General features: G+C 40.0%; 1 protein-coding gene across 5 annotated transcripts in view; it reads left to right on the top strand.

Annotated features, from left to right (window-relative positions):
* The window catches only part of Gas2 (growth arrest specific 2), a 107,910-nt gene that overhangs the window by 33,678 nt on the left and 48,221 nt on the right, over positions 1–26,011 (top strand). For all 5 annotated transcript variants that reach the window (XM_038313810.1, XM_038313812.1, XM_038313815.1 and 2 more), the window contains exons 3-5: positions 94–235; positions 11,512–11,575; positions 21,345–21,486. In XM_038313810.1, the coding sequence (XP_038169738.1) occupies positions 94–235; positions 11,512–11,575; positions 21,345–21,486 (348 nt within the window). The remainder of the gene's footprint in view (positions 1–93; positions 236–11,511; positions 11,576–21,344; positions 21,487–26,011) is intronic.

Raw genomic sequence — 26,011 nt, 5'->3', positions numbered from 1 at the left:
AGCATTTTGTTGAAAGCACAAGTGCATTTTTAATGTGTCTCTGAGATGACTTTGCCTAGCACCCCACCAGACTGAGATTTCTTTATCTTCTAGACTCTGCCCCTGAAGAAGATTCCATGCAAAGCCAGTGCACCCTCAGGCTCCTTTTTTGCCCGAGACAACACAGCCAATTTCTTATCCTGGTGCCGAGACTTGGGGGTGGACGAAACCTGTCTTTTTGAATCTGAAGGCCTGGGTATGTATTTCTGTCGCGACTTCAGTGGAGGGGTTATTATTACTGCCTTTTCCCCTTTGTATGCACCTAGAGGTTTTGTGTGCTGCTACTTTTTAGATTATTTTAAACAAGTGGGAGTTAGTTGTAACAAGTCATGGTAGAAAATGCATCTGCCATTTTACTGCTGGCCACCTAGTTGATAAAATAATACAGGAGCAGAAAGGGCTGTGCTTTTCACAGCCAGAGCTGAGTGCTATCCACACAAGCTAAGTGTTTGCGCTCCATCAAGGGAGAACTTCCGTGAAGTTTACTAAAGTTTACTAGTTTATGTATTTAACTGTTTTTAGGGTTAAAAGTCAGGTGTGTCTGGGGGTATTGAAGTAACTTCAGAAGACAGACACCTCAGTGAAAATACCTTCCCAGATTGCTGTTTCCTGGTGTTTTTTCTTCTGATTGAATTTTGGCAATCCATCTCCAGACCACACAATGAGATTTTTAATTTCTTGGAAGGAGACATATGATATGTTTAACTAGTGAGTGTTTCCACACTGCCTGACACACTGGGATTTAATGTCCAAGCTTACTGCAGAAGTCCCCCTACAATGTAATTCTAACTTGAAGAATATTGGAACTAAGTTACCCTTACTGAAATGGAGCAAAGTCAAGAATGGAGCCTTCTAATGAAAAAAGAAAAGTTTTGGCTCTGTTTGTCTAGGGCTCTAAAAATCAATTTACAAAATGACATAATACCAAATATTACCTTTAAAGTAAGCCAAGCATCCTTTAGAGATTAAGTCCATAAACAACCTTCCAAACAATTGAAAGAGCCTTTGTCCCTGAGCCTTGGATAATAATATTTCTCTGCTAAACTCAGAAAACTCAACAGTGGGAACTTGGCATTTCATATGAGAAGACCATTTGTATCTGTTCCAAGATGAGGGAATAAGATGAAAGAAAGATGGCCATTAACAGTCTGGGAGTTTCCTCAGTGGAGAAAGGACTAATATCAGTTCAATGTAGGAGGGTATTCTAAAGTGGACAGAGAAAGGATGAAGCTGGGTAGTTACACAGTTGTGTGGCACACACAGCATTGCCTCCCTGAAGGCTTATTGAATGAGCAGGCTTTGACTATTGTTGGTGACAGGTATGAGCTTCTGTTGGAGATGGCTCCCCTTCAGCCCAGTAGCAATGTGATAGATAGATTCTAACTTTTAGGGGTGTCGGGTTAGTAGTGAAGAATTATAGGAAGGAAATGAAGAAGAGTGACTTGGAACCAAACCTAATGTCTAGCAATGTCTGTCGTGTAGCTACAGTCACTCAAATGTCAGTCATGAGGACATCCTATGTCTCACCCGGGTAAGGGGACAGTTAACATCACTTTTTAAAATTATGAGGTGACCCCCCACCTCATAATTTAAAGAATGGCCACACAGAAGAAACTGCTTTAAATCTGCACTAATTTATGAATTTGATTATTGTGAAGGGTTTCATTAAAGATGCATTTTTAACTTACTGGTAAAATTTAGTACAAATGGGTTATAAATAGCTCTGCATATTGCTGTGGTCTTCATTGGTTTTCTCCAAGTCTGAGTTCTTTTGTTGTCTGAACTAATGGGACTTTCAGTAGAATCCAGCAGAAGTCAATGTGGTACCAAATTCCTCCTTGGAAATACCTCTGCAATTCACATTTGTGGTGTTCCTTTATGCTCTGGAAAACCCAACTCAGTTTACTCATAAATAATGCATTTTGTCTGGAAACTGTAGACACTAAAGAAATTTATTTCATGATCTTGGTGTGTAACCATATAGTTAAGTAAAGAAAAATTAGACAGCCTGCATCTTCCTGTCACAAAACAAGGTGGCATTATGAAAAGAAAGTTTGTGATAATTTATAGATAAAGAAATATTATATACTCTGTTCCTTAAACACTTAATTTTGATTATCTTTTGTATCTTAGCTTTTAGCTTTAAATTAAAAGGTATTTAATTGTTCAAGTAGATTCAATAAACCCAAGATTTCAGGTCTTCTAAAATTTAAAAATTATTTTCAAGATCAGTACCAAACTAAACCAGATAATCAGGCTCTCTGTTTGCTGCTCAATTAAAAATACATTTGAAATTTCAGGGGGTGAGAGTGGGTATACAGAGGTGTATTATAGGCCCAGGGACCCAGTGAAGAGGGTCAGGATTATAGCATTAATTTAGGATTAGTTGGAGAAAGGAAACAGCTGGGCCCATGGATATTAATGACAATAAAGAGGAAGGACAAAGAAAAATCTCATTTCCCAGAGGAGCCTTTCTCCCTGGGTGTTTTTATTCTTCTTTGCTGTTGAGGATGCGGCAGAGCCGTGCTGCCGGCCTTGGCCTTGGCCTTTTCCACAACAATGGTGCTGTGTGCTCTGCTTGAGGTCTTTCACGCTTCACTTTTGAAAGGGAATTTAGGGCAAGGTTTTTCTTTTTCCTTTTTTGCCCTACCTCAAGATTTCGTTTCAGTGGTGTGCGATGAAGAACATCCTTTGTGCCCCAGTGTTTTGAACAGAAAGCAAAATGAAAAGATGCCCTGATGAAGGGCAGAATGTGTCTGAGTGACTGATAAACTAGATCACAGTGCTGCCTGTGTGAAGAGGCTTCTGTTCGTGCTGCTCTGAGTGCTGAGCCTGCATACAGAAAGCCTCCTTATCTTGGCTGCAGCCAGGAGTTGCTTGCTCTGTGCAGCAGCAGTGTTGCCTGCAGTTATTTCTCAGCTGACTCAATCTGTTGTCTTTCCACAGCAGAAATGTCAGGAAATCTCCATGGCGGTGTGGTGGGGACTTGTAGGGAGAACTGGGAGTGTGGCAGCTGCCGATGCCAGGTGTCGCTCAGGCTGCCTTTCTCATTCTGGGAAAACAAGGTTGTATGCAGCACACAGCACAGTGTGTGACCTGTAGGTCATCCTCTTGTATTTTGTTTTTCTTTTTTGAAACACCGACTTTTGTAACTCAAACTAGCTTTGAATTTCCTTTGTAGCTGAGGATGACCTTGACCTTTTGTTTGTTTGTTTTTGTTTTGCTTTTTGAAACAGGGTTTCTCTGTGTAGCTTTCAGTCTGTCCTGGAATTTGCTCTGTAGACCAGGCTGGCCTCGGACTCACAGAGATTCAACTGCCTGCCTCTGTCTCCCGAGTGTTGGGATCAAAGATGTGCTCCACCTCCACCCTACTGACCCTGAATTCTTGGTCCCTTCTCAGCTGGCCAAATACTGACTTGTTCTACTTTAACTCTGAGTGATAATTTTCTTCTATAAATGTCAGTTTTAGATAGTAAGATAACCCATACTCAAATATTGCTTCAGAAATGAGCAAAGAGAAACAGGGAGAAAGGTGATGAAGAACCTACTGAAGAAAGACTAAGTTGACTAATTAACTGAGATGCAACTTCTGGGCATGCTGGTACAGTGCTGCCCGTGCTTCACCGGTGGTCATAAATGGATGCTATCTGAAATGATATCGGTAAATGAAAGTTAAGAAACACCTGCGTATGGGATTCTTGAGAATATATTTCTGAAGAAAGTTAGGATGGTAGCTTGTCCTTAGATACAGTAACACAGCTTTAACAAGTTTTTAAATTTCTACTGACTCTCTGAAGGAAATTAGAGGGAAACCCTAGTGTCCATTGATACATTTTAAAAAATAAAAATAAGTATCCCTGGCATTTGATGTTATTTTGGACAAATTATCATGGTCCATAGATATCAAAATCAAAATCATTTTCTTGAGATCATGTAAGGAGTGGGGACATAAGTCCCCCACAGTGAACATTAGACATGTGTAGAACAAAGAAGGCCACGTTCATATTGTGGAAGGAGAATGGAGAGTTACTGGCTTGTAAGTGGTGTGGTCTTCACTTACTAACATGCCAGGCCTCCTAACGAACAAGTCACAGCTTGTGCTTGGAGACAGTGAGGACTTGCTTAGTGTATCTTCAGAAGAAGTTGGGATCACTCATGACGTTTCATAATTCACACTCTGTTAAAGCCTTTTCACTCAGGCTCTGCAGAGCAGGTGACAGAACTGCGTGGAGCTGCGGCGCAGAAGCCATGGCTCTGCATACTCTGTAGAGCTCTTTGCTCTGGTTGTCTCCATGTGGTACTCGCTGAGGCTAATACTCTTCCGTGGAACGTCCTCTCAGTGTTTACCATTGCGCTTTTCATGGAAAAAGATGGCCATGGATATTTTCTTGAATTTAAGAGTTTGTTGTTCATCAGCTCAGTATCATAATAATTCCTCATTTCTCCTTTTAGTGTGTGTTTAATAACGGAGTAACAAACACAGTTACACAGTTTAGAACACAAAAGGGGTGAAATTATTTTTTTTTAATTTCAGAGATATATAAAGATTATTAGACTGTATTTGTCAGTAATCCTTCCATCAGTAATCAATTTTCAAATGTTAATTTAGGATTTTAACCACCTTTAAAATGACACTGGTTATTTTTATGGGTCTTAAATTAATGTCAGAAATGTATGATTCATTCCAAGTTCAAAATGTTATAAATTTTGTCTTAAGATTGATGCTCTTATATGCTTTTCTCAGGTTTTAAAGTACAGTCCATTTTCTTTACTAGTGATGCTTTTATTTGTAAGGATCATCTGCAGCCCATAGTAGCAAACTGGTGTAGAATATATTAATTTATTAATTTTATTTCTGTAGACATGTTTGATTTGTTCTGTTTATACACATTTTTGTTATCTGGGCAATGGAGGGAGGGTCATGGAATTCTAAAAGCACACATTTTGCTTGACATACATGTATCAATATCAACATGTTGTTGGCTGATTGTAGGACCTGGAGCGCAATGACTGGTCATCTGTTTCTCAGAGAAAGAATCTGCCCACCGAGAGACGGGTTTGCTGTCTGCTGTGTAGCATGCACTGTGTGGCTCGTGTGACTGTCACTCTTAATTCTGGTTCCCTGTGTCTGTGCTTATGTGGTTCCTACTCTTTCCATGCACCACTGTGACTAGCAGGGTTCTGTGGTTCCAGATTGTTTCCATAGCAAGCCTATCATCTCACTAAGGTGAAACGGACCTCCCCACCTTACACTGCCTGGTCACTGGTTGCATCAGAAAAATACTTGATGCCTGCATCCCTTGTGTGATATGCCCTCCCCCCAGTCCTTGTTCTTGTTTTTGTCTGTATTGAAAACTTTAAGAATATTTTAAACTATGGGTTAAATCAAACCAGTTTTCTTATTTACTAGTTATTAGTATTAATGCAGGATAGCAATTCCATGGTACTGATTTAGCTCCAGGTTGTCAGGTTGTATATGTTAATTTTTCTTTTTCTCCAGGTTCATTTTCCTTTAGATTTCTTTCAAAATTTTCTTTATTTAAAAAATACCACTTTAACATTTTAACCATGTCTTTATTTCATTATGTTTGGTTTTTCTTCTTTGCCTCTCTTTCTTGAGAATAGTCTCAAGTAGTCCAAGCCAACTTGGTGGAACTTATTATGTAGCTGAGGATGATTAGAATTTCTAACTCTCCTGCCCCCACCTCTAGGTGTTAGGACTACAGACATATCCCACCATCCCCAAGTTAGCTTTTAGGCATCCCTTTTCAGAACTAGCTGACTGCACAGTGCCTAGGAAAATGTCCAGGACAATAATATTGAGTTGATGGAAACTGTTGAGTTGCTTCCTGGGTAGCAGTTTTCAGGGGCTTTAGAGAATCAAAGTTGACTGAAAGGACAGTGGGCAGCTGCAACTCTTCCAGGGTGGGATCTGCACTGCCCCAGGTTTCATGGTTGTACCTCTGTGCTCATCAAGGGCAGCTAAGCACAGCACGGGCGTTACTGTCTGTACTTTGCCAGCCGATGTCACTGCACAAACAAAAGCCCGTGATAGGGAGAATCAAATCTTTTTTATCCCAAGTTACAGCTGCTAAGTGGCTGGTCCAAGATTCAAATGCTGGTTTCTTCACCTCCAAACACTATACCCCTTATGGAAATGAATAATTTGAACAAGCTTATAAAGTTGTATGGGATTATTCTAAGTAAAAAGAAAATAATGTAAATAAAACCAACTTAGATACCCTTCCCTGATCAACATTCTTCGTGCTGGAGAAAGAAAGCCTGTGCCTTAGCACATTTCTTCATCCAAGTTCACTCCATTTGTTCTCTCCTACCGTGCTTCCCCCAAGGATGAGAACACGTGTGAGCACTACCTTTGTATTATTGGTGTGGATGCCTCATCCTGTTTTAAAAACCACTGAGTTGATAGAAATCTTCAGCCTTGTTATGTCTTAATATTCTGTTGTGGTACTAAAACACCTTTACTGAAGCAAACTAAGGGAGACAGGTTTATTTGGCTCAGAATTTCAGGTTACATGGCAGAGAAGTCACAGAGGCAGGAACATGAGGGAAGTGGTTACTTTACATCCAGTCAAGATTAGAGAGCTGTGAACCAATGCACACTTGCTATGCTCAGCTTGCCCTCCTTATTGAATTCCTGCTCAGAGAATGGTCCTTTCCCTCGTGTAGTCCTCCTGTGTCAATCAGCTCAGTTAAGCTGGTCTCTCACAGACCTTACTGTGTTCCCAGTGAGCCAGTAGGCCTGTCTCCTAGGCACCGGGTTAACAATTCCTGGCAGCCATCTCACGGTGCTGTGAGAGCCCTTCTCAGCTGCAGACCAGTTGTGTTTGATAGTTCATAGTTCTAGGCACTAAACCCTTTGATTTGTTCTGTACCTCAAACTTGGCTGTCCTTGACAGCTCTTGTATTTAAATTAGATTTCTCTGTGAGTACCACCCAGAATAATGACACACAAGGAACAATTGGTAGCTGACCCTCCACTTTCCTGGCCCCCAGTCTTTGATTATGTAGACTACACCAAGAGAGAAATATCCACCAAACCCACCAAGTCATCATACTCACCATGACCTGTATCTCACATAAGTAGAGCATGCTTCATAAAACCACAACACACTTACACCTTTTTAGTAAAGAAAGAAGTTATAAAAGATATTATAGTGTTGACTAACATACTGGCATGCCAATCATCACCTGTAAAGTGTGGGGAAGAATAGATATTGATCAGTAAGAGTAGGATGTTCCTAAAGCCTCCCACATGATAACTGTACTGCTGACCTCTGGATGGACCCCATCTCATTATCAAGAAACTGATACTAGCATTGATTCAGAGCCATGAGATTCTTTTAGAAGAAGAGAAGTAGAAGACACAGCAGCAGCCTTGTGTAGAGACTCTGCCTTTCTGCCCTTCAGTCTATTCCTTTCCCTACCTCCCCCTCTGGTTTATTAGGACTTATTCTCTCCTGTGAGATGATATTTGGCCATGAATTTATGATATATTCCTAATTTTAAAACAATATCCCAATACTATTGTGGTCCAGTTTCTTTTACTAAATTATACTAAACATTGCTCTCCATGGCTAAATACTGTAACCTTTATTTGTATAGATACCAAGTGAACATCAAACTTTCTGTACTTTTCTTTCTTTGTTCATTTGTTAAAGGTTAATGTAGGTAGCCAAACTACATATACACAGTCTCATGTACTTTGTTCTTGAAGATTCTGTGACATTTAAAATCAGGTTCTATTCCTGGGTGAGTAGCCTTCCATATAGGCTATAAACTATTTGTGGGGGAGGCGCCTCACTATTACCTAGTCATGGCTGGCCTATAGATGACTAGGCTAGCCTCCAGTTTACAGAGATGCCTGCTTCTGCCTCCTCAATACCCGGATCAAATATATCCTGAGTTACTGTCCGGGCTTCTTTTCCTAGGGAAGCACAGTGTCAACCTGATACTGCAGCCTTTCATATAATAATCACCATCAAACTAAGAGCTGTTCTATTCTTAAGAAAATCAGTATTGAGGTGTTTAGGTCTTAAACATGACTTCTGTAAATGTAATTATTACTCAGATTTGTAACTGGTACAACCTTGTAATAGCAAAAGTTTATAAATTTATATCAGCTCACAAAATTAAAAATACTCATTGTCATAAGATGTTCTGAATGAGCATCCCCCCCACCATAAGGTTCTTTTTTACATTCTAGAATTTTTTTTAACACTGAATGTAATAACTGGTTCACTACAGGGCACAATAAAATGGTCATAGGAACAAACAAAAGTGGATTAATTTTAATTAACTCAAACAAATGATCTTCCTAGGCAAATCATTAGTAACAACAAACGTGTAATAATGAAGAGGAGAGCTGCCCTCAGGCCAGTGTTTCCTGTTTTCCAAGTGCTATGCTTAGCACTGTATTTTATTTAATCACCACAGAGAGTGATGAGATAGGGAGGTGAGAACTTACAGAATTCTCCTCCATATAACACATAATACCCACCAGGCCGCACACGCCCACTCACAGCCCTCTTTCCGCCTATTGCCTTCAGAGTAGAGCTCGTTGCGGCGTAAACATCAAGATTGATTCCTGGGTCTAATACACACACATATGCTACTGAAGATTTCTAAATCCAGTTTTCCAGTGATGTGCTGAAAGTGGTTTTTTGCTTATTAAATAAGCATTTAACCTCAAAGCTAAATTCTTGTCATTTCTAGAAATGCTAGGCAATATCATCTTTCTAGCTTTTGACTTTTTCTCAACTCTCACCGCAAGACTGTTCTAACACATAACATGCGGAGTCAGATGTGGTAAGAGACTGCTGTATTGTGCACCTCGATATATCAGCCAGGCCTACAAGTCATCGTTCACTGTGTTTTCTTTGTCTGCTCTTATTTGTTGGTTTGTTTTGTTTTGGACCATTTTAAGCAGAGTCTAGTCAATATTTTCAAGGCCATTATGATAGAAGACAGTAATTTATAACTATAAAAATTGAAGGAATTTTACTGTAACTATAAAAAGGATGCTAATTCCCTTGAAACAAGATTAAAACTCAGTCTTTCTGTGAGATTCCTCCTTCTGTGAAATGCCACTCTGTTTTACATTAATTTTTAATTTTGCATACAAAGTTATGGGTTTTATTATACATTCACACACATGTATGTAACGATCCTTTTGTGTTCCCACTCATCCCCTTCTCCCATCTTCCTCTCTCATCTGAGTTCTGTTTTCGCTTGTCTTTGGGCCAGTTCTGTAAAGATGATAATGGGAGCCCTGAACTTACCCCAGTTTCTCAAACTGATTTTCTCACATGTCTATGTGGAGTCTACATTTGAGTGTGACATGCAAAATGTTTTATTTTGACAACAAGAAAGTCAGGATATGCGTAGTGGAGATGTACCCTTCACGTCAAACTCCTCATATTGTTCCCAACAAATTTCATTTTCTGTGTAATGTTCCTGTTTGTACACCAGTATACACCCAGTCACTAAAGAATCATGCCATTTGTGTCAAGTGTTGCTTTTTAGAGTTAGTCATTGCCTATGAATGGACCCACTTCCTCTGGCCACTAGGGTTTTTGTGTTGTTTTCATTGAGAAATGCATGACGTCATAGCTAAAGCTCCTGGAGCTTTGGCCACCTATTTCACACAGCTCTCACAGAAGACAGTGAATCAGCCAGCTCTAGAAGTCTTCTCACTTCCTTCCTCACTCCCTTTGTTCTTCCTCCCACTCAAAGCTCCATTTTGTTATCTTAGTACCACATTTTAAAAAGTTAGAGTCTTAGAAAATTGATGACCTAGATTGATTTTGGCATTTTGCTCCTGTTTCTGTGGTGTTCGTTACAGTGTAGCTCACATTCCCCAAATCATTGCACTGAAGTTGATTTAACACATTAGGCCTCATGAGATGGCTGTCATTCTAGCCCCAGGCAGCTGGAAGTTGTAAAGTTCTCATTCATTTAAAGACTCTTCACCTAATTAGAAACTAGGCAAGGCTCCCTTAGTTAGGCTTTGTGACAGTTCTCCACTGGTCATCTAAAACTAAGCTTTGCTTATTGGGAATGGGAATATTTTTTGTTTCAAGTTTTCCAAGATTAATTACATTTTTAGTAAGCATTTCTGATGAGGTTTTTTTTTAAGTCTAAAAGTGGCATTTTATAACCAAATAATACTTAGTTTGAATGTCCCTTTAAGCCAAATGAAATCATAAATTTTAATATTCCAAACAAGTATATGTTTAATATTCATATCTACTCCAAACAAATCCTGTTGTTATCTTTGGACTTAATATCACTATTACATTATTAGTGGAGACATTAGAATATTTAGATTAAGTAAATGGATAGTGGGGCTTGAATTGTTACAAAATTCTAGCCTTATGAATTAGAGCAAGATTGTTATTTTTATTATACATATATAGTTTTATTATAATAATAACTTTTTGAACACTTTCCTCCATGCACAGTTTTGTTACATTATTTATTTTATTTAATGTTGAATATTACATTTTTCCAATGCCTCAATTTTGGTTAGGAGAATAAACCAAGCAGCATGCACTCTTCTTGTGGGTTCAGAAATACAAGTATGTATTGTCTGCCGTGCTGAGCTACCCAAGCCTAGTCACAGAATATGAATTTAATACTATGTAATACTGCCATATAGTACAGAAATAGCACCTCATGAAGGCTGTTCATTGGCACATTTTATGGGCAATGCTGTCTGATGGAACCTTGTTATACTCCCATGTCTTCAGAATCTGGTCAGTGGAGTGTGTCTCTTTCTAAAGTATCAATTGCTGATTAGGAGAGAACATCAAGTTGGAGGTCCCGTTTGACATCTGCCTTTATTTGGAGGTGAACAAAGAAGCTTGTTTATAAATTTTTATACTTACTAATTCAATTTGATATAAGAATCAGGTGTGTACCCAGTATATTCAAAAAGTTAATCCTTACTGCATAGTTTTGTATGTGGTATGTTTTTCTCACTTAGATCATAGTTACAGCTACATATGTATCCAATATGGACCTACTAATATTAACTAATTGAAGGCAATGTTTTTTTTTATTAAAAATTTCCATCTCCTCCCCTCCTCCTCTCACTTCCCTCCCCTCCCTTCCACCCATACCCCCACTCCGCCCCTCTCCAAGCCAAAGAGCCATCAGGGTTCCCTTCACTATGTTAAGTCCAAGGTCCTCCCAGCTCCCCCTAAGTCCAGGAAGGTGAGCAACCAAACTGACAAGGCAATGTTTATATAGCGAGGTATTGGACCAGTGGGTTTGGGACACAGGTGTAGTTTCAGAAAGTACTGTGCATCTTCAGTTGAGGGTTTGGGATGAGTCTTATGAATGCCAGAATGAGAAGCCGCTCATCTCTGACTGTGAGGGCTAAAGGGGAATCATTGGCAATCTCGTTACTCATAGACACTTTACAGTCTTTTCTGTCTTGTCTTCCAGTTCTGCACAAGCAGCCCCGAGAAGTGTGTCTCTGTTTACTAGAGCTTGGCCGGATTGCAGCCAGGTAGGTAAGACCTCCTCGATCATGTCAGAGAAGAGACATATCTCAGCCACAGGCAACAAAAACATGCTGGATTTCATCATTACTGAAATTCAAACTGGATGTGAAGAAACCATTAGCAAATGTAATTGCTTGGATCATCTTGAGAGGCACAGTTAAAATTAAAAGCACACCTCCAGTATTCACAACACTGCAGGCAAGGGCAAAGGGCAAGCTTTACCTAAGCTGTCATGGATACCATGTAATCCATTTCCTTTCACATCTTGATGGAGCACGGAGTAGAATGATCTCTGCCTTTAATGATTATGTATTTGTTTTTACTTATGCTTGTATCGTGTGCTTGCTTGTCTGTATGTGTACCACGTGCATGTAGGTGTTGCAGACTCCCAAAGAGGGCATTGGGCTCCCTGGAACTGGAGTTACAGGCAGTTGTGATCTGCCTAGTGTGGGCCCTCTGCAAAAGTAGGAAGTAGCTATCTCTACAGGTTTCTGCTTGACATTGTATGGGACAGGACTGTTTATTCAAAGGGAAATCTGTTCTCTCTCATTTCCTCCCCATTCATCCCTTCTTTTCTGTTTAGTAATTTTAGTCTCCTATTTGCATCTTTTCTTGGGTCTCATCAATTTTTATCCCTCAGAACTATTACTTTTGAATTGAATGGGGCTAATTTTATATCATTTTCTGTTGTTAACAAATAGAGATACAAGCTTATTTTTTTATAAGATTTACTTTTTTATTTTTATAGTAAGTGTGTGCATGTACTTCTGTGTGGAAGTCTGTCTGTGACTGTTTGTGCAGGTGCCTGCAGAGACCAGAATAAGGTGTCAGATTCCCTGGAGTTGAAGGTATAGGCATCTGTGTGCTACCCTGTGTGGGTGCTGGGAACCAAACATGGGTCCTCTGTAAAAGCAGTACATGCTCTTAACCATTGGGCCATTTCTCTAGCCCCTTTATGATTATGGAAAGAGGTGTTCTGAAAAGTTTTCATGTCCAAAAGGACAAAACCAGGTAATTTTTAGCGATCACAGCTAGGTAAGTTGAGGAAAGGACCCTGTTAGCCAAACCAGCTTGCTCTGGTTTCATGCTTCCCTGTTTACAACCTTGCCAACCACTAGACAAGGCCATGAGATAGTTGATCTAGAGAAGGAGAGAACAAGATGAAAAGATTTGAAGAGTCTCGAGGCAAAATAAATGTTGAATTAATTAGTCATTTTTCTGATGCAGATCTGGGTTAAAATTAAACGTATGCTTCTAGCACTCCCAACACTGCAGTCATGTGATCTTTGCTTAAGCCATCATTGGTACCATTTAATTAAATGCATTTCCTTTCTTGTCTTGATGGTCATGGAGTGAAAATTTCTGTGCCTTTAAAGTTCTTGTGTTTACTTATGCTTGTATTGTGTGCCCGCTTCTCTGTATGCGCACCATGTGCATGTAGGTGTTGAAATCACATGAGCCAGTAAAATGGAGTGAGCGATAGTTTTGTTTTTTTTTTTTTTTTGATTTTTCGAGACAGGGTTTCTCTGTGGCTTTGGAGCCTGTCCTGGAACTAGCTCTTGTAGACCAGGCTGGTCTCGAACTCACAGAGATCCGCCTGCCTCTGCCTCCCGAGTGCTGGGATTAAAGGCGTGCGCCACCACCGCCCGGCTGGAGTGAGCGATAGTAATGGGTGAGGATAGATGGAGAATTTATGGACAGAATTAGGAGAAAGAAAACACCAATTTTTTTACATTGTAAAACTCTAGCCCAGTAACAAACACTGCCAGTGAATATCTCTTTTTTTAATAGTCAGAAGTAATTTTGAGGTCTTTAAATCACCATAGCCAATAAATTTTTAGTGAGATATGTAATATATAAGATTTTTATTTTATCTTAATAATTACAGTGAAAAAGATTGCTTCAATATTTTTAATTAAAATTAATATTACTGTGTATTACCCAACAAGGAATAAAAAAATGAGATATTTGGATTTCCCTAGCCCCACACCACTTCCAGATAACTGTTTAAAGGCTTTGGGTGATACTCACGGATCTACCTTCCAGGCATAGTCCAAGCTTGCATCTGTTGGCCAGCCTCTTCAGTTCCACCACATCCTTGAACTGGGGGGAAGAGGCTTTGGGACAAAGGTACTGAGGCTTCCAGAGACAAGCCTCCTCCACTAGGTTTGGACATTCTGCCTGTGCTGGTAACTGGGGTAGAGACAACAATCACTCCTGGAAGGAGCAGACACTAAGGAAAAGCACAATCAACCCACAACTACCTTGGAGATACTCAACTAGAAGGAACTTGGAGACTCTAGAAGATCTGTAAAGGAAATACTGTGTGATATAATTATATGGATAAAATATGAGGACCATGCCCTACTCTACTCTGTGCTTAAACAGTACAAACGGATTCATTAGCCAGCCAAGCTTTGAGAAGGGAAAGTGACGGCAGGAAGACTGCCTGCCTCCACACAGTAGCGGGGGCTGGTGCATCCCCCATCTAGGGTAGTCATTTTCCTGCTCGTTCATAACTGTTTGTCATTACATAACTACTTTAATTCAGACAGAACATTTCTAGCCATGGCTATCACACCATAGGTGAAGCTTGGCTCCCAGCTTTAGATCTGATATCAGTTACCCATAATGTAGGCATGTAAAACGAACACACGTCTTGTTAAAGAAAAGAGTAATTCTTCTCAATTCCACTGGAAAATGTTGTATGAAGAGTTTCTCCCTCACTACAAATAATTAATTACTTTGTCAACCAATTAATTTATTTAAAACCAGATCCCCTGTAGACCAGGCTGACCTCACATTCTTTGTGTAGTGGAGAATGACCATTGTATCCCACTTCCAGTTTCCCAGGAGGAGCACACGGTGCTGGAGACCAATCCCAGGGCTTTGGCATGTTGAGCAGACACTATGGACTGAGCTACTTTTAGAACTCAGCACAGATATTTTAGGCAGTGGTTATTCTGTGTTGCTCTGACCATGTGAGTTAAGATAAAGGCTGAAATTATTCCAGAACGTGTACTATGGAAGTCAGTATCTCATGGCAGAGTTGACATTCCAGTCACCTCAGCATTGCAACCTTGTAGGTTGTATTTCTGCCTCTGTCAGCTGAGTGGGTCTTGAAGCACTATATACTTTGTATAGAAGGAAAGGGGGTATTGCATTCCTCTGGCTGTTGCTTTAGTTAAACAGTTGAATGGATGCCAGTCAGATAAACTGTTATTCAGGTAAAAAATCCTATTTGTTTCTTTCTGAACACATCTGAACTATTTGTTTGGTTTTGCTGGAAGCTCCTAAAGTAGAATGGCATGTCTATCCCTCATCTACTCTCCTTTCACATTTAGATTTAGATGCTTGAGGTCACTCCCTCCTCCCCTATGTCCACTCCTGGAGATCAGACTAACACATTTGAGCAGTTTCAACCCAAACTAGGAGTGTGGTTTTTAGAACACACTCAGAAACCACATTCGTCTTCTCCCATAAAAATGTGTTTGGTTTTACCAAATGTCCTGAAGTCTTCTATATTTGGTGTTTTTTGCATTCAGAGGGGAAGCCTTCTTATATCCCACTCTAAATGGTACCCCAGACTTCACATGTATGCTCCTAAAAGCACCAATATCAATTGATAAATGATTCTCTGAGTGCCTCAGAGCCTCTGCTCTATCTACTCTTCCTGGAGACACTCAGAGGAACTCCCTCAAGAACCAGAGTCAGTCTGGCCTCTGTGGTGGTGACCGTACTTTTGTTCTCATGGCAAAATTTGTTTTTTAGCTAAACAAAGCTATAATTGTTGGAAGGTAAAATTTCTCTTCTAGTATTTCAGAGAAACATATTTCTGAATGTAAAAGTTATGGCATTGGCCAAAGCAACTCAACAAAACCAAAAGATTCTTTTGACCAATATTTTAGTATTAATTTACACAAAATGAAAAAACATATGAATGATTTCAGCATCCTTTCAGACTGCAGGATTAAGGTTGTTTTCATGATAAAAGTGACAACTTCTGAGATGGAAGCTTGGTGGCAGGGATGCAGCACGCCACATCTTCTCATGCCTTTGGGTTCCAGATGCTTTGTGATCCAGAACAAGTTTATAACAATTCAAAGGAAATATTTTGAGAACATTAATCTATTTCAGTCTTAGTGTAATGAAATGTTACTTAAAAGAAAAGTGATCATGTGTTAAGATCACTAATTGATTCATTGGAGACCTGCAATGACTTCTGGGAGTTTATGTGTCCTTTCCCATGGCTGGGGCATTTTCCACGTATAAATCTAGGTTTACATTCCTTAAAATAGGGAAAATGGGGCAAAATTACCTGGCAAGAGTCTATAAACCATCTGTTACATGCCTTAGAAAGAAGGAGTTTCATTAGTCTATAAAGTTTGTTCCCCAACCCTACTGCAATGAAGCACAGATGTCTTTTCTTGGAAAGTACCGTCTACTAAATAGTTCGAATATATTGTCTCCGTCAGGAAGGGGTTTGGTAGAACATTAATTTCAGTTAGCGTAATCCCATACACCACATCCTGTGCCAGCAAAATGAAAGGCCCATTACCGTATTCTCCCCATACAGTCGTCAATCCCAAGACTCCCTAGCTTGTTACTTTTTAATGAGATGAAAGTAGGTGTCCAGCCTCTGAGATATAAATACTATGTCTGTATTTCTGGATTCTGCAGTAATCAGGACTTAGCTTTAGTGAACTCAGCTATCTTAATGACTGCAGTTGAACCCATTGGGGTTGGGAAAAGGAAAGTCCCCTGCTCCCAAAGTTCTAATACCTTGTTCTTGAAAAGAAGGAGAAGCATTAATTTGTGAAAACCTTATAGAAAGAATGGACCTATGCAGAGATATGGAAGTTATCACTGATGCTAAACCAGGGTAGCCACTTGAAGAACAGAAAAATGCGTCTGATGACTAAGTTGGCCTGCAGGTGCAAGTCTCCATCCTTGGAGGTGGGTCATGATTTATAGCCTGCTGACACCTCCAGACCCACAGGAAGCCAATGAGTCATATTCAAGTGTGCATTCCAGTGCTGGCCGACTCTACCCTGAGCAGCCTGAAGAACTCAAAAGCCAAAATAAGCAGGGATTCCAGGCTCAGTACAGACTTTCTGTGTCAATGGCACAGCTAGTTTCCACTTTTCCCAAGGAAACATCTTTCATGTGTGCGTCTCTTACCAGTTTTATTCAAAGCTGGCCTGTTTGTTTTGTGTTGGACATGAGTTGACCCTCTTGCTACTCTAATAGCATATTTGTTACTGATTTTTTTATTCTTAAGATAAAGTATATGCATCTTATTTTTGGGAGGCAGCCTTCATCTACCTGCAGTAAAAAATAAAATATTTTCCAATCTATTTAATTTTATATTTTCAAATATATTTCCACTTAAAATTACATAGAATTGGCTGTGATCACAGTGTTTTAGATTCCTCCAACATACAACCAGGTTTATATTATTTTGAGACCATTCAACACAGGTATGTTTTACACCTTGATGGAGTTAAGCATCCACAGATGTGCAGAGCAATTGAGAGTGTGGCCTTCCAAAGTCCCTGGCCTGTTAGTAGAAAAGTAAGGTTGCTGTGAATCATCCATCACATTCTCTACCCTGATAGAGTCTGTAGTGCATCAAGTGTCTTGTAACAGTACATTGCTTGGTGTCTAATACAAAAGGTTATAAATATGAAATGTGCCCGGCAAACTTGTCTACTTCCAATATCCAGGAGGATAACTATATGTTTTTCTTTGGTTTCACCTTCTTATTGTCTTCTCAAGGATCACGAATTATAGGTTTGATGTCCTTTATTTATGGCTAAAAACTAATTATGAGTGAGTACATCCCATGTTCATCTTTTTGGGTCTGGGTTACCTCACTCAGAATAGTGTTTTCTATTTCCATCCATTTGCATGCAAAATTCAAGATGTCATTGTTTTTTACCGCTGAGTAGTACTCTAATATGTATATATTCCACACTTTCTTCATCCATTCTTCCACTGAAGGGCATCTAGGTTGTTTGCAGGTTCTGGCTATTACAAATAATGCTGCTATGAACATAGTTGAACAAATGCTTTTGTAGTATGATTGGGCATCTCTTGGGTAAATTCCCAAGAGTGGAATTGCTGGGTCCTGGGGTAGGTTGATCCCGAATTTCCTGAGAAACCACCACACTGTTTTCCAAAGTAGTTGCACAAGTGTGCATTCCCACCAGCAATGGATGAGTGTACCCCTTACCCCACAACCTCTCCAGCAAAGGCTATCATTGTTTTTTTTTTTTTTTTATTTTAGCCAATCTGACAGGTGTAAGATGGTATCTCAAAGTTGTTTTGATTTGCATTTCCCTGATAGCTAAGGAGGTTGAGCATGACCGTAAGTGTCTTTTGGCCATTTGGACTTCTTCTGTTGAGAATTCTCTGTTCAGCTCAGAGCCCCAATTTTTAAATGGGTTAATTAGCATTTTGAAGTCTAGTCTCTTGAGTTCCTTATATATTTTAGAGATCAGACCTTTGTCAGTTGCAGAGTTGGTGAAGATCTTTTCCCAGTCAGTAGGCTGCCTTTGTGTCTCAGTGACAGTGTCCTTTGCTTTACAGAAGCTGCTCAGCTTCAGGAGGTCCCATTTATTCAATGTTACCCTAAATGTCTGTGCAGCTGGGGTTATACGTAGGAAACGGTCTCCTGTGCCCATATGTTGTAGAGTACTTCCCACTTTTCCTCTATCAGGCTCAATGTGTTCAGATTAATATTGAGGTCTTTAATCCATTTGGTCTTGAGTTTTGTGCATGGTGATAGATATGGATGTACTTTCATTCTTCTACAGGTTGACCTCCAGTTAAGCCAGCACCATTTGTTGAAGATGCTCTCTTTCTTCCATTGTGTACTTATGGCTCCTTTATCAAAAATCAGGTGTTCATAGGTTTGTGGGTTAAGATCCGGGTCTTCTGTTCGATTCCATTGGTCAACTTCTCTGTTTTTATGCCAATACCAAACTGTTTTCAATATGTAGCTCTGTAATAGAGTTTGAAGTCAGGGATGGTAATGCCTCCAGAAGTTCCTTTATTGTATAAGATTGTTTTGGCTATCCTGGGTTTCTTCTTTTTCCATATAAAGTTTATTATTGTCCTCTCAATATCTGTGAAGAATTTTGTTGGGACCTTGATGGGGATTGCATTGAATCTATAGATTGCTTTGGGTAGAATTGCCATTTTTACTATGTTGATCCTCCCAATCCAAGAGCAAGGGAGATGCTTCCATTTTCTGGTATCCTCTTCAATTTCTTTCGTCAGAGAATTAAAGTTCTTGTCAAACAGATCCTTCACTTCTTTGGTTAGAGTTCCCCCAAGATATTTTATGCTATTTGTGGCTATCGTGAAAGGTGATACTTCTCTGATTTCCCTCTCTGCTTCCTTATCCTTTGTGTATAGGAGGGCAACTGATTTTTTGGAGTTGATCTTGTATCCTGCCACGTTACTAAAGGAGTTTATCAGCTGTAGGAGTTCTTTGGTGGAGTTTTTGGGGTCGCTTATGTATACTATCATATCATCTGCAAATAAGGAAAGTTTAACTTCTTCCTTTCCAAATCGAATCCCCTTGATTCCTTTATGTTGTCTTATTGCTATTGCTAGAACCTCAAGCACTATATTGAAGAGATAAGGAGAGAGTGGACAGCCTTGTCGTGTTCCTGAATTTAGTGGGACGGACTTGAGTTTCTCTCCGTTTAATTTGATGTTAGCTGTCGGCTTGCTGTAAATAGCGTTTATTATATTTAGGGATGACCCTTGTATCCCTAATCTCTCCAACACCTTTATCATAAAGGGGTGTTGAATTTTGTCAATTGCTTTTTCAGCATCTAATGAGATGATCATATGGTTTTTTTCCTTCAGATTATTTATATGATGGATTACATTGATAGATTTTCATATGTTGAACCAGCCCTGTATCTCTGGGATGAAGCCTACTTGATCATAGTGGATAATTTTTCTTATGTGTTCTTGTATTCGGTTTGCCAGTATTTTATTGAGAATTTTTGCGTCAATGTTCATGTGTGAGATTGGCCTGTAATTCTAGATCTCTATAGCAAGTGTTTTCTCATTATGGAACAAAAATGACTTAATAGATTAGAGGCTTTTGTGACATTGTAAGCTAAGCTGCCTGTACTGAATTCTTACATAAGCTTCGGAGCTCTCTTATAAAGGCATCTGATACACAGATTGTTTCTCACTGTCCCAATCCTGAGGGGGGGAAAAGAAAATAAAAGAAGGTGCGTAGATGAAACATCAAGTGTTTCTTTGATGACTGGAAAGGCCCAAGTTCTCGGGCCTGCTGCATGTCTATGACTAAACTCTAGAATCAGGCCATCAGAAAGGATGAAACAGTTTGTGGCTTGGGTCTTTCTTCCTAGAGGTGTAAACCAAATCAAGCCTGTTCAACATAACTATGTCCTTTTATCTCAGAGGGAAGAGGGGGTAATGAACTAAGAGGCCAGGAAATGAACCAACTGGATCCCTCTGTCAGAACAAAACATCACCAGGAGGAAAACTACCTCCCTAGAAATTTGCGCTGCACTTGTGTGCAGTGATGTCTGTTAAGCAGCAAATCACAGCAGGAGGACGCATGCAGAGTTTTACATTGACTGATGAATTGACACAGTGCTCAACACAAAGTAGTGAGCAGTGTAGCATTTATTCTCTACATCTTTTCTATAACCTACGATTTTGTTTCTCTTGTTTTGTCTGGAGACAGGGTCCCTCACTTCGCTTAAACTGGTCACAGTCTTAGTATATTTATGCTTCTGTCTCGCAAGTGCTGGGGTCACAGGTGTGTGCTGCCACACTTGGTTCACAACAAACTTGCAAGCACACGTGTTTTCTCTCCTTTATAGTAAACAATCACCTGATCAAAAAGTGTAGACAAACTGACAACAGTGGCCCGTATTTGAGATTCTGTCCTGTCTCAGTCTTCTGCAGACATTTATCTTTCTGTTAATAAAAGTATATGCTTAGTTTATTTTCTAAATGTTTCATAGTTGTCAAGTTATACAATTATCTTTGGTGTCCCCTACTAAGCACAGTTGATATGGACCTATAAAACTCAGTACATCTTTAAGTTTTAATTAAGGGAAACCTGATTGTGGGAGATGCAACGATGACATACACTGTTGCCTTCTCTCTTGCCCATCCCTCCTCCTCCTCCAAGTCTCCTGAATGTGTGCTGGATCATTCTTGTTTCCTGCCTCTGAAATAGTGTTTGTGATTTTGTTGTGTTCTTCCTTAGGGCTTAGCTTGTAATTTTGTGCAGCTACATGCATTGCTTTTGTGTGTAAGAAATTAATCTCTGCTCTGTAGAACCGGTTACTTCTTTTCCTAATTAAGATTCTGATGTTTTAATTTTGATATCAACTCTCTGTTTTAATCTCTATTATTAACAAACTTATATTTTAAACAAGACTTTAATTATAGCACTAATATTGTCAATTCTGTTAAAGAAAATGTTCAAGATAAATTCCCTATGGGTGTTCATGTTGCTGGGACAGTAATATGTGAAATTAGCTATGTTCCCATCATGTACCTCCATGCATGTACACTTCTATACAGTAGTTCCATGTGCTTTTTCCCTACTCCAAGGATGCTAATTCACAAATATTAGTTCCATTTCAATGTTAGAGAGTCCATGCCCTTGTAAAAGGGCAGTAGTTTGTGATACTCACAGTTCAGAATGTCATTTGGTTATTACATTGTTGTCATGTGTCTGTGATAACAGTGTCATGTTTTTGAAAGGTATGGTGTGGAGCCTCCTGGTCTGATAAAGCTGGAAAAAGAAATTGAACAAGAAGAGACCCTTTCTGCCCCGTCTCCTTCACCTTCTCCTTCATCCAAGTCTTCAGGAAAGAAGAGCACTGGGAACCTGCTGGACGACGCAGTGAGTGTGGAGTTTACTACTAAACCTCCCCTGCCTTCTCGGATCAGTTTGGCCTTAATGCATTTCAGCTCTTTTGAATTCATTTTAACTCCAACGAGAAAAATCTGTGCTCCTTCAGCTCATTGTGTGAAACTCACAGCCAAAACAGTGATTTAAAATAAAGTGCCACTTAATTCCATTGCACAGTGTCTTAAACCCTAGGAAATGAGTCAACTCTTGAAAGTGGTTTCTGAAAGCACTTCAACCTTGTTCTTCGCTCCCGATTCCTCCTCTCATGGATATAAACTGGAGGCACAGAATCTTGAGGATTGTTGTGAAGGGGACACAGCGTCTGACAGGAAGATTACTGTACTTATTGATTGCGTGATATTGGGCCAGAGCTGACCATTTTTTCTTAAGAGCTCTTATATCTGAAAGGAAAGTTGCTTGCAGAGGGGGAGATTGGAAGTTTTGTGATGCCGAGAGGAGAGGAGCTTAGGTTCCCTCGGGTGTTTGTCTAACTCTGGGGTTTATCCACTCTGCAGTCCTCTAGGCACAGGGTTCTGGTGATTAGGTCATACTTCAGTGACATCCTCATTATCAGGATAAGCAGTTTCTAGGTATAGTAAGCAGTCCTTTCTCATGACACTGGTGTGCTGGACAAATATTCCCATGTGCTGTGTGCTCATGTCTTATACGCATGAAGACATTAATAAATGAGAGAAGCCAGGAGTTCTCTTGATGTAGCCTGTGCAAAGTTTGCATTTAGGGGTTATAATTGCCTGCAAACTTAGAGGACATGAGAGTGGGAGAGGCATAAGACTGAAGTATGTCTTGGCAGAGCGAGCAAAGTTCTTGGAAGCCTGCAGCAATCTTGATGCTGGTTGTTGATAGGATGCATGCCGCCAGGACTTCAGATTTCCTTCTCTAGCGTCTGAGCTGAGAAAGAGTGGAAGGGTGGCTGATGGGCACCTTCAGGAAAAGACATGCACCTTTCTTTTGCTCTTCTCCACATGATAAATTTTAAAAAGCAGAAACTTAACTAACTGCCTAAGCAGCTGTGGGTCCGCACAAAGCCTGTCTCACCAAGGTATCTTATACAGTATATCTTAATCTGAGTTTTTTTGATAGCCACTCACTCCATTCAGAATGTACAAATAGCCAGGGAGCTTTCATACCACAGGACATGTTTTGGGAATGCTTTTAGGATGAGTCACATGCCTTGCGTCTCATAAAGCTCCATTTTCAAACGTTGAACAGTAGTTGGATAATGTTGTATAATAATAAAAGCATGCTGCTTACATGTTGAGAGTAATTTTCTCATCGTGTATTATGCTATTTCTTTAGATTCAGCATGAGTTCAGTCTTCCTACAAATGTGTCTCTGGGCCACCATACACATTCCTATGCTTTCCCATCTCAGCCGTGACATCTACTTACATTCTCTCCTCCCTATACTATGGTTCCAGGCCTGAAGTGTGTCTGATGTTACTGTTACTTCCTTGGCTCAGCCAGGGGAACTCTCAGCTTTCCTTTATGAGCGCCATGCCTATTCTTACTGTAGCTTTGTTTTAGTACTAAATTCCTGGAGTTCTTCTCTGCCAGTATCCCTGCAGCCAGGACACTGTGACAGAATGCCAGTCAGATGGTTAGAATTATTGTAGGATCCTCTAGGATCCCCCAAGCCCTGCCCAGATGACACCTCCCAGGCCTCCTTGTTATGGCCCAGTGTGCTTTCCATCCCTCTGTTCTTTGAACTACCACTTTCATGTCGAGATAGCAGCTGTTAGTTTTTTTAAACATATTTCTCACTTCTTTTCTAAATGCGTATTTTAATGTATTTTAATATTTAGCTGTGTTACCTCCACACACATGTGTGCATGTGTACCTGTGGGAGGGCTATTAATATACACATGCATGTTTATGCATGCAGAGCCTATAGGCCTATCTTGGAATTCTTCTTTTTAGCTCTTTACCTTTTTTAATTTTATTTTTTTAAATTATTACACAGGGCCTCTCACTAAACCTGGAGCTCACTATTTCAGGCCAACTAGCTGGCCAGAGAGCTACAAGGATCTTCCTGTCTTCATTCCTTCAGTTACAGACATGTGCTGGCTTTTTTTTTGACAGGGCTGTTGAGGATCCAAATTCATGTTTTCATATCTGTATGGCAAGCATTTTACCCACAGAGCCATTTCCTCAGCCCACACATGAAGATTTTTCTTGCCATTTTCAACAATGTTACAGCTTGCTTATTGTTCTCTAATATATTTGTAAGTATGCAACCAAGCAGTTTTCAGTGAGGCCTAAATATCCAGTCCTCTCAAGGGACAGTCTAATTTTCACAATCAGATATGGTGCTTTATTGGTCAACATCTAAGCAGCTCCCTGGTATAGATGCTCAGTGTGATGCCTCCTCTCTATCTCTGCATTTGGTTATCTCTTCTGAAACGTGTGCCATTTGTGCTTTTCTGTCTGTTAGAATAGGTGCTGCCATTTAAGATCATGTATCAGAACCAGGGGAAGGAACAAGAATGCTCCTGTTTCTTCACCACTATGTCTCTTGGCTAGCCATTCCTCATTTTTGGGAAGGAGAGACATACGAAGAGAACCCCCAAGGTAAAGAATAACTCCTAGAGGGATCTGAGCTGTTTCATCATTAGTCTAACTCAGAATAAAGGACTAGTGGTGTAGGGACCTGAGAAGGCAGGACCCTCAAGCTATGGCTCTATATTCTGTTCTTCCAGCCCAAAGCTGTGTGGACCCTTCAGAGGAACCTCAAGCATATAACTCTTGGTGTAATGGAGGAGGGTGTGATAGTGGACACATTTAATGTGCTAAGTGGACACATCCACCTCTTACCAGTGAGAATTCTTATGTCCCATAAACCTCAAGGAATGCTTACAGAAGAACTACCACTGCAATCTTTCCTGTGGGGAAAGATTAGGTTAACATAGGAAATGCGAAGTATTGCTGTCTCAGCCTGGCATTCAGAGAGCTTGCCAGCATCACACAACTGCTGAGCTCCCTTAAAAGATCTAGGTGACCTAGCATTTTTCAAATATACTAGAACATAAACCTTCTTTACAGTTTCTTCCATTCTTCAGTCTTGTAGACTACATTGATTTTTTTGCATTGTGTTTAAGCAACACTATTTTCCTGAAATATTTTATCCCCAAGACAGTGGGACAGAAAGGAACCTAATTTGAATCTCATTAACGGTTTAAATCAGACCCTTTTGATCTAAGGTAAAAAGGAAATAGCTACCATTACAGCTGCTTTACCATGCACCAGGAACATGTAGCTGTATGGAACTGAACTTGATGTAACTCAATATATATATGGAGAAAAGGAATTGAAAAAAGATGATTCTCTAAGTCTGTGTGTGTAATTAGAGGTGGGTTGTTTTATACAGAGTTATTGTATGCCTCCCCCAAAGGAAAGAAAGATGGGGTATGGAAGTGTAAAGGAAGGAAACAAAGGAAACAGAAGCAGAAGACTGAGAAAGAAAGGGAAGCCCTGCCAAGATGATCGTCTTCCAACGTAGGACTTCAGGAAGAGCCAGGACTGGAGCCACCTTTGTTTGCTCACATTTTCTTGTCTGATTCTTAGGGGAATTGCAGGGAAATAGGCGACCTTTTATGTAGACAATATAGCCCCCTTCCTTAATCAAGATCTCACAGAGGAAACACAGTGGTGTCCTTTCCAAAGCTTTATTCCCTATGTCCTGAGGCTGCGATCCAGCCGTGATAGGGTGATAGGCGTGATAGGCAACGAGGTCTGCCTGAGCGCCGCTCTTTGCCGTCCCTTGTGTTGAGCTTGCTGAACAGGGAGCTGAATGCAGTTCTAAGAAATGACTTACTGTCTCCCTTCTCTTCATCAACTTCCTCAGTCTGGGGATGAAAGATATTGTAATTCTGAGTAACCAGGCCCCTCTTGAAATCTCATTTCAGCCCAAACTGGCTGGGTTCTGAGCCAAGAACAGAGCACCTGGCAGACAGAGTTACCTCTTGGTAATGTCAGAAGCAGAACTCTGGTCATTCACTGTTAACAGTGCGTTTCCACTGCCCCTGGTCTGCCTCTGCCCCGACACAAATGAAAAAAAAAGAAAGCCTTTGATTTACAGACAAATAAACAAGTCTATCTTTGTAGTGAGGAAAGCAGGAAAAAAGGACAGGTCGCTTGAGAAAATATTTCTCACACTAATTTGCCACTAATAGGATCTGTACTTCTTTCTGAGGAACTTGCAAGATGGAGATGTTGCCCACACAGACTTAGGATTGTTTTTTGTCAATAGAGAATTTGCTCAATAGGTTGCAATGCCTTGGTCCATGAGTTTTGTTGCTCTCTAATCTCCTAGATGACAAAGATCTTATCCCTGTCTCCTAGCCTCCTAGCTCCTTTATGTCATGCTTACTCTTTCAAAGCCCTTATGGTAGTAGTAAGGGTGATATATATATATATATATATATATATATATATATATATATATATACACAAACATTTTACAAACATCTGTAGGAAGAGATCAGAACACTGAAAGCAAT

The sequence above is a fragment of the Arvicola amphibius genome, chromosome 12, assembly GCF_903992535.2.
Source record: "Arvicola amphibius chromosome 12, mArvAmp1.2, whole genome shotgun sequence".
Taxonomy (NCBI): Eukaryota; Metazoa; Chordata; class Mammalia; order Rodentia; family Cricetidae; genus Arvicola; species Arvicola amphibius.
The sequence above is the reverse complement of the archived record's forward strand: the minus strand, read 5'-3'. Positions and strand labels throughout refer to the sequence as shown.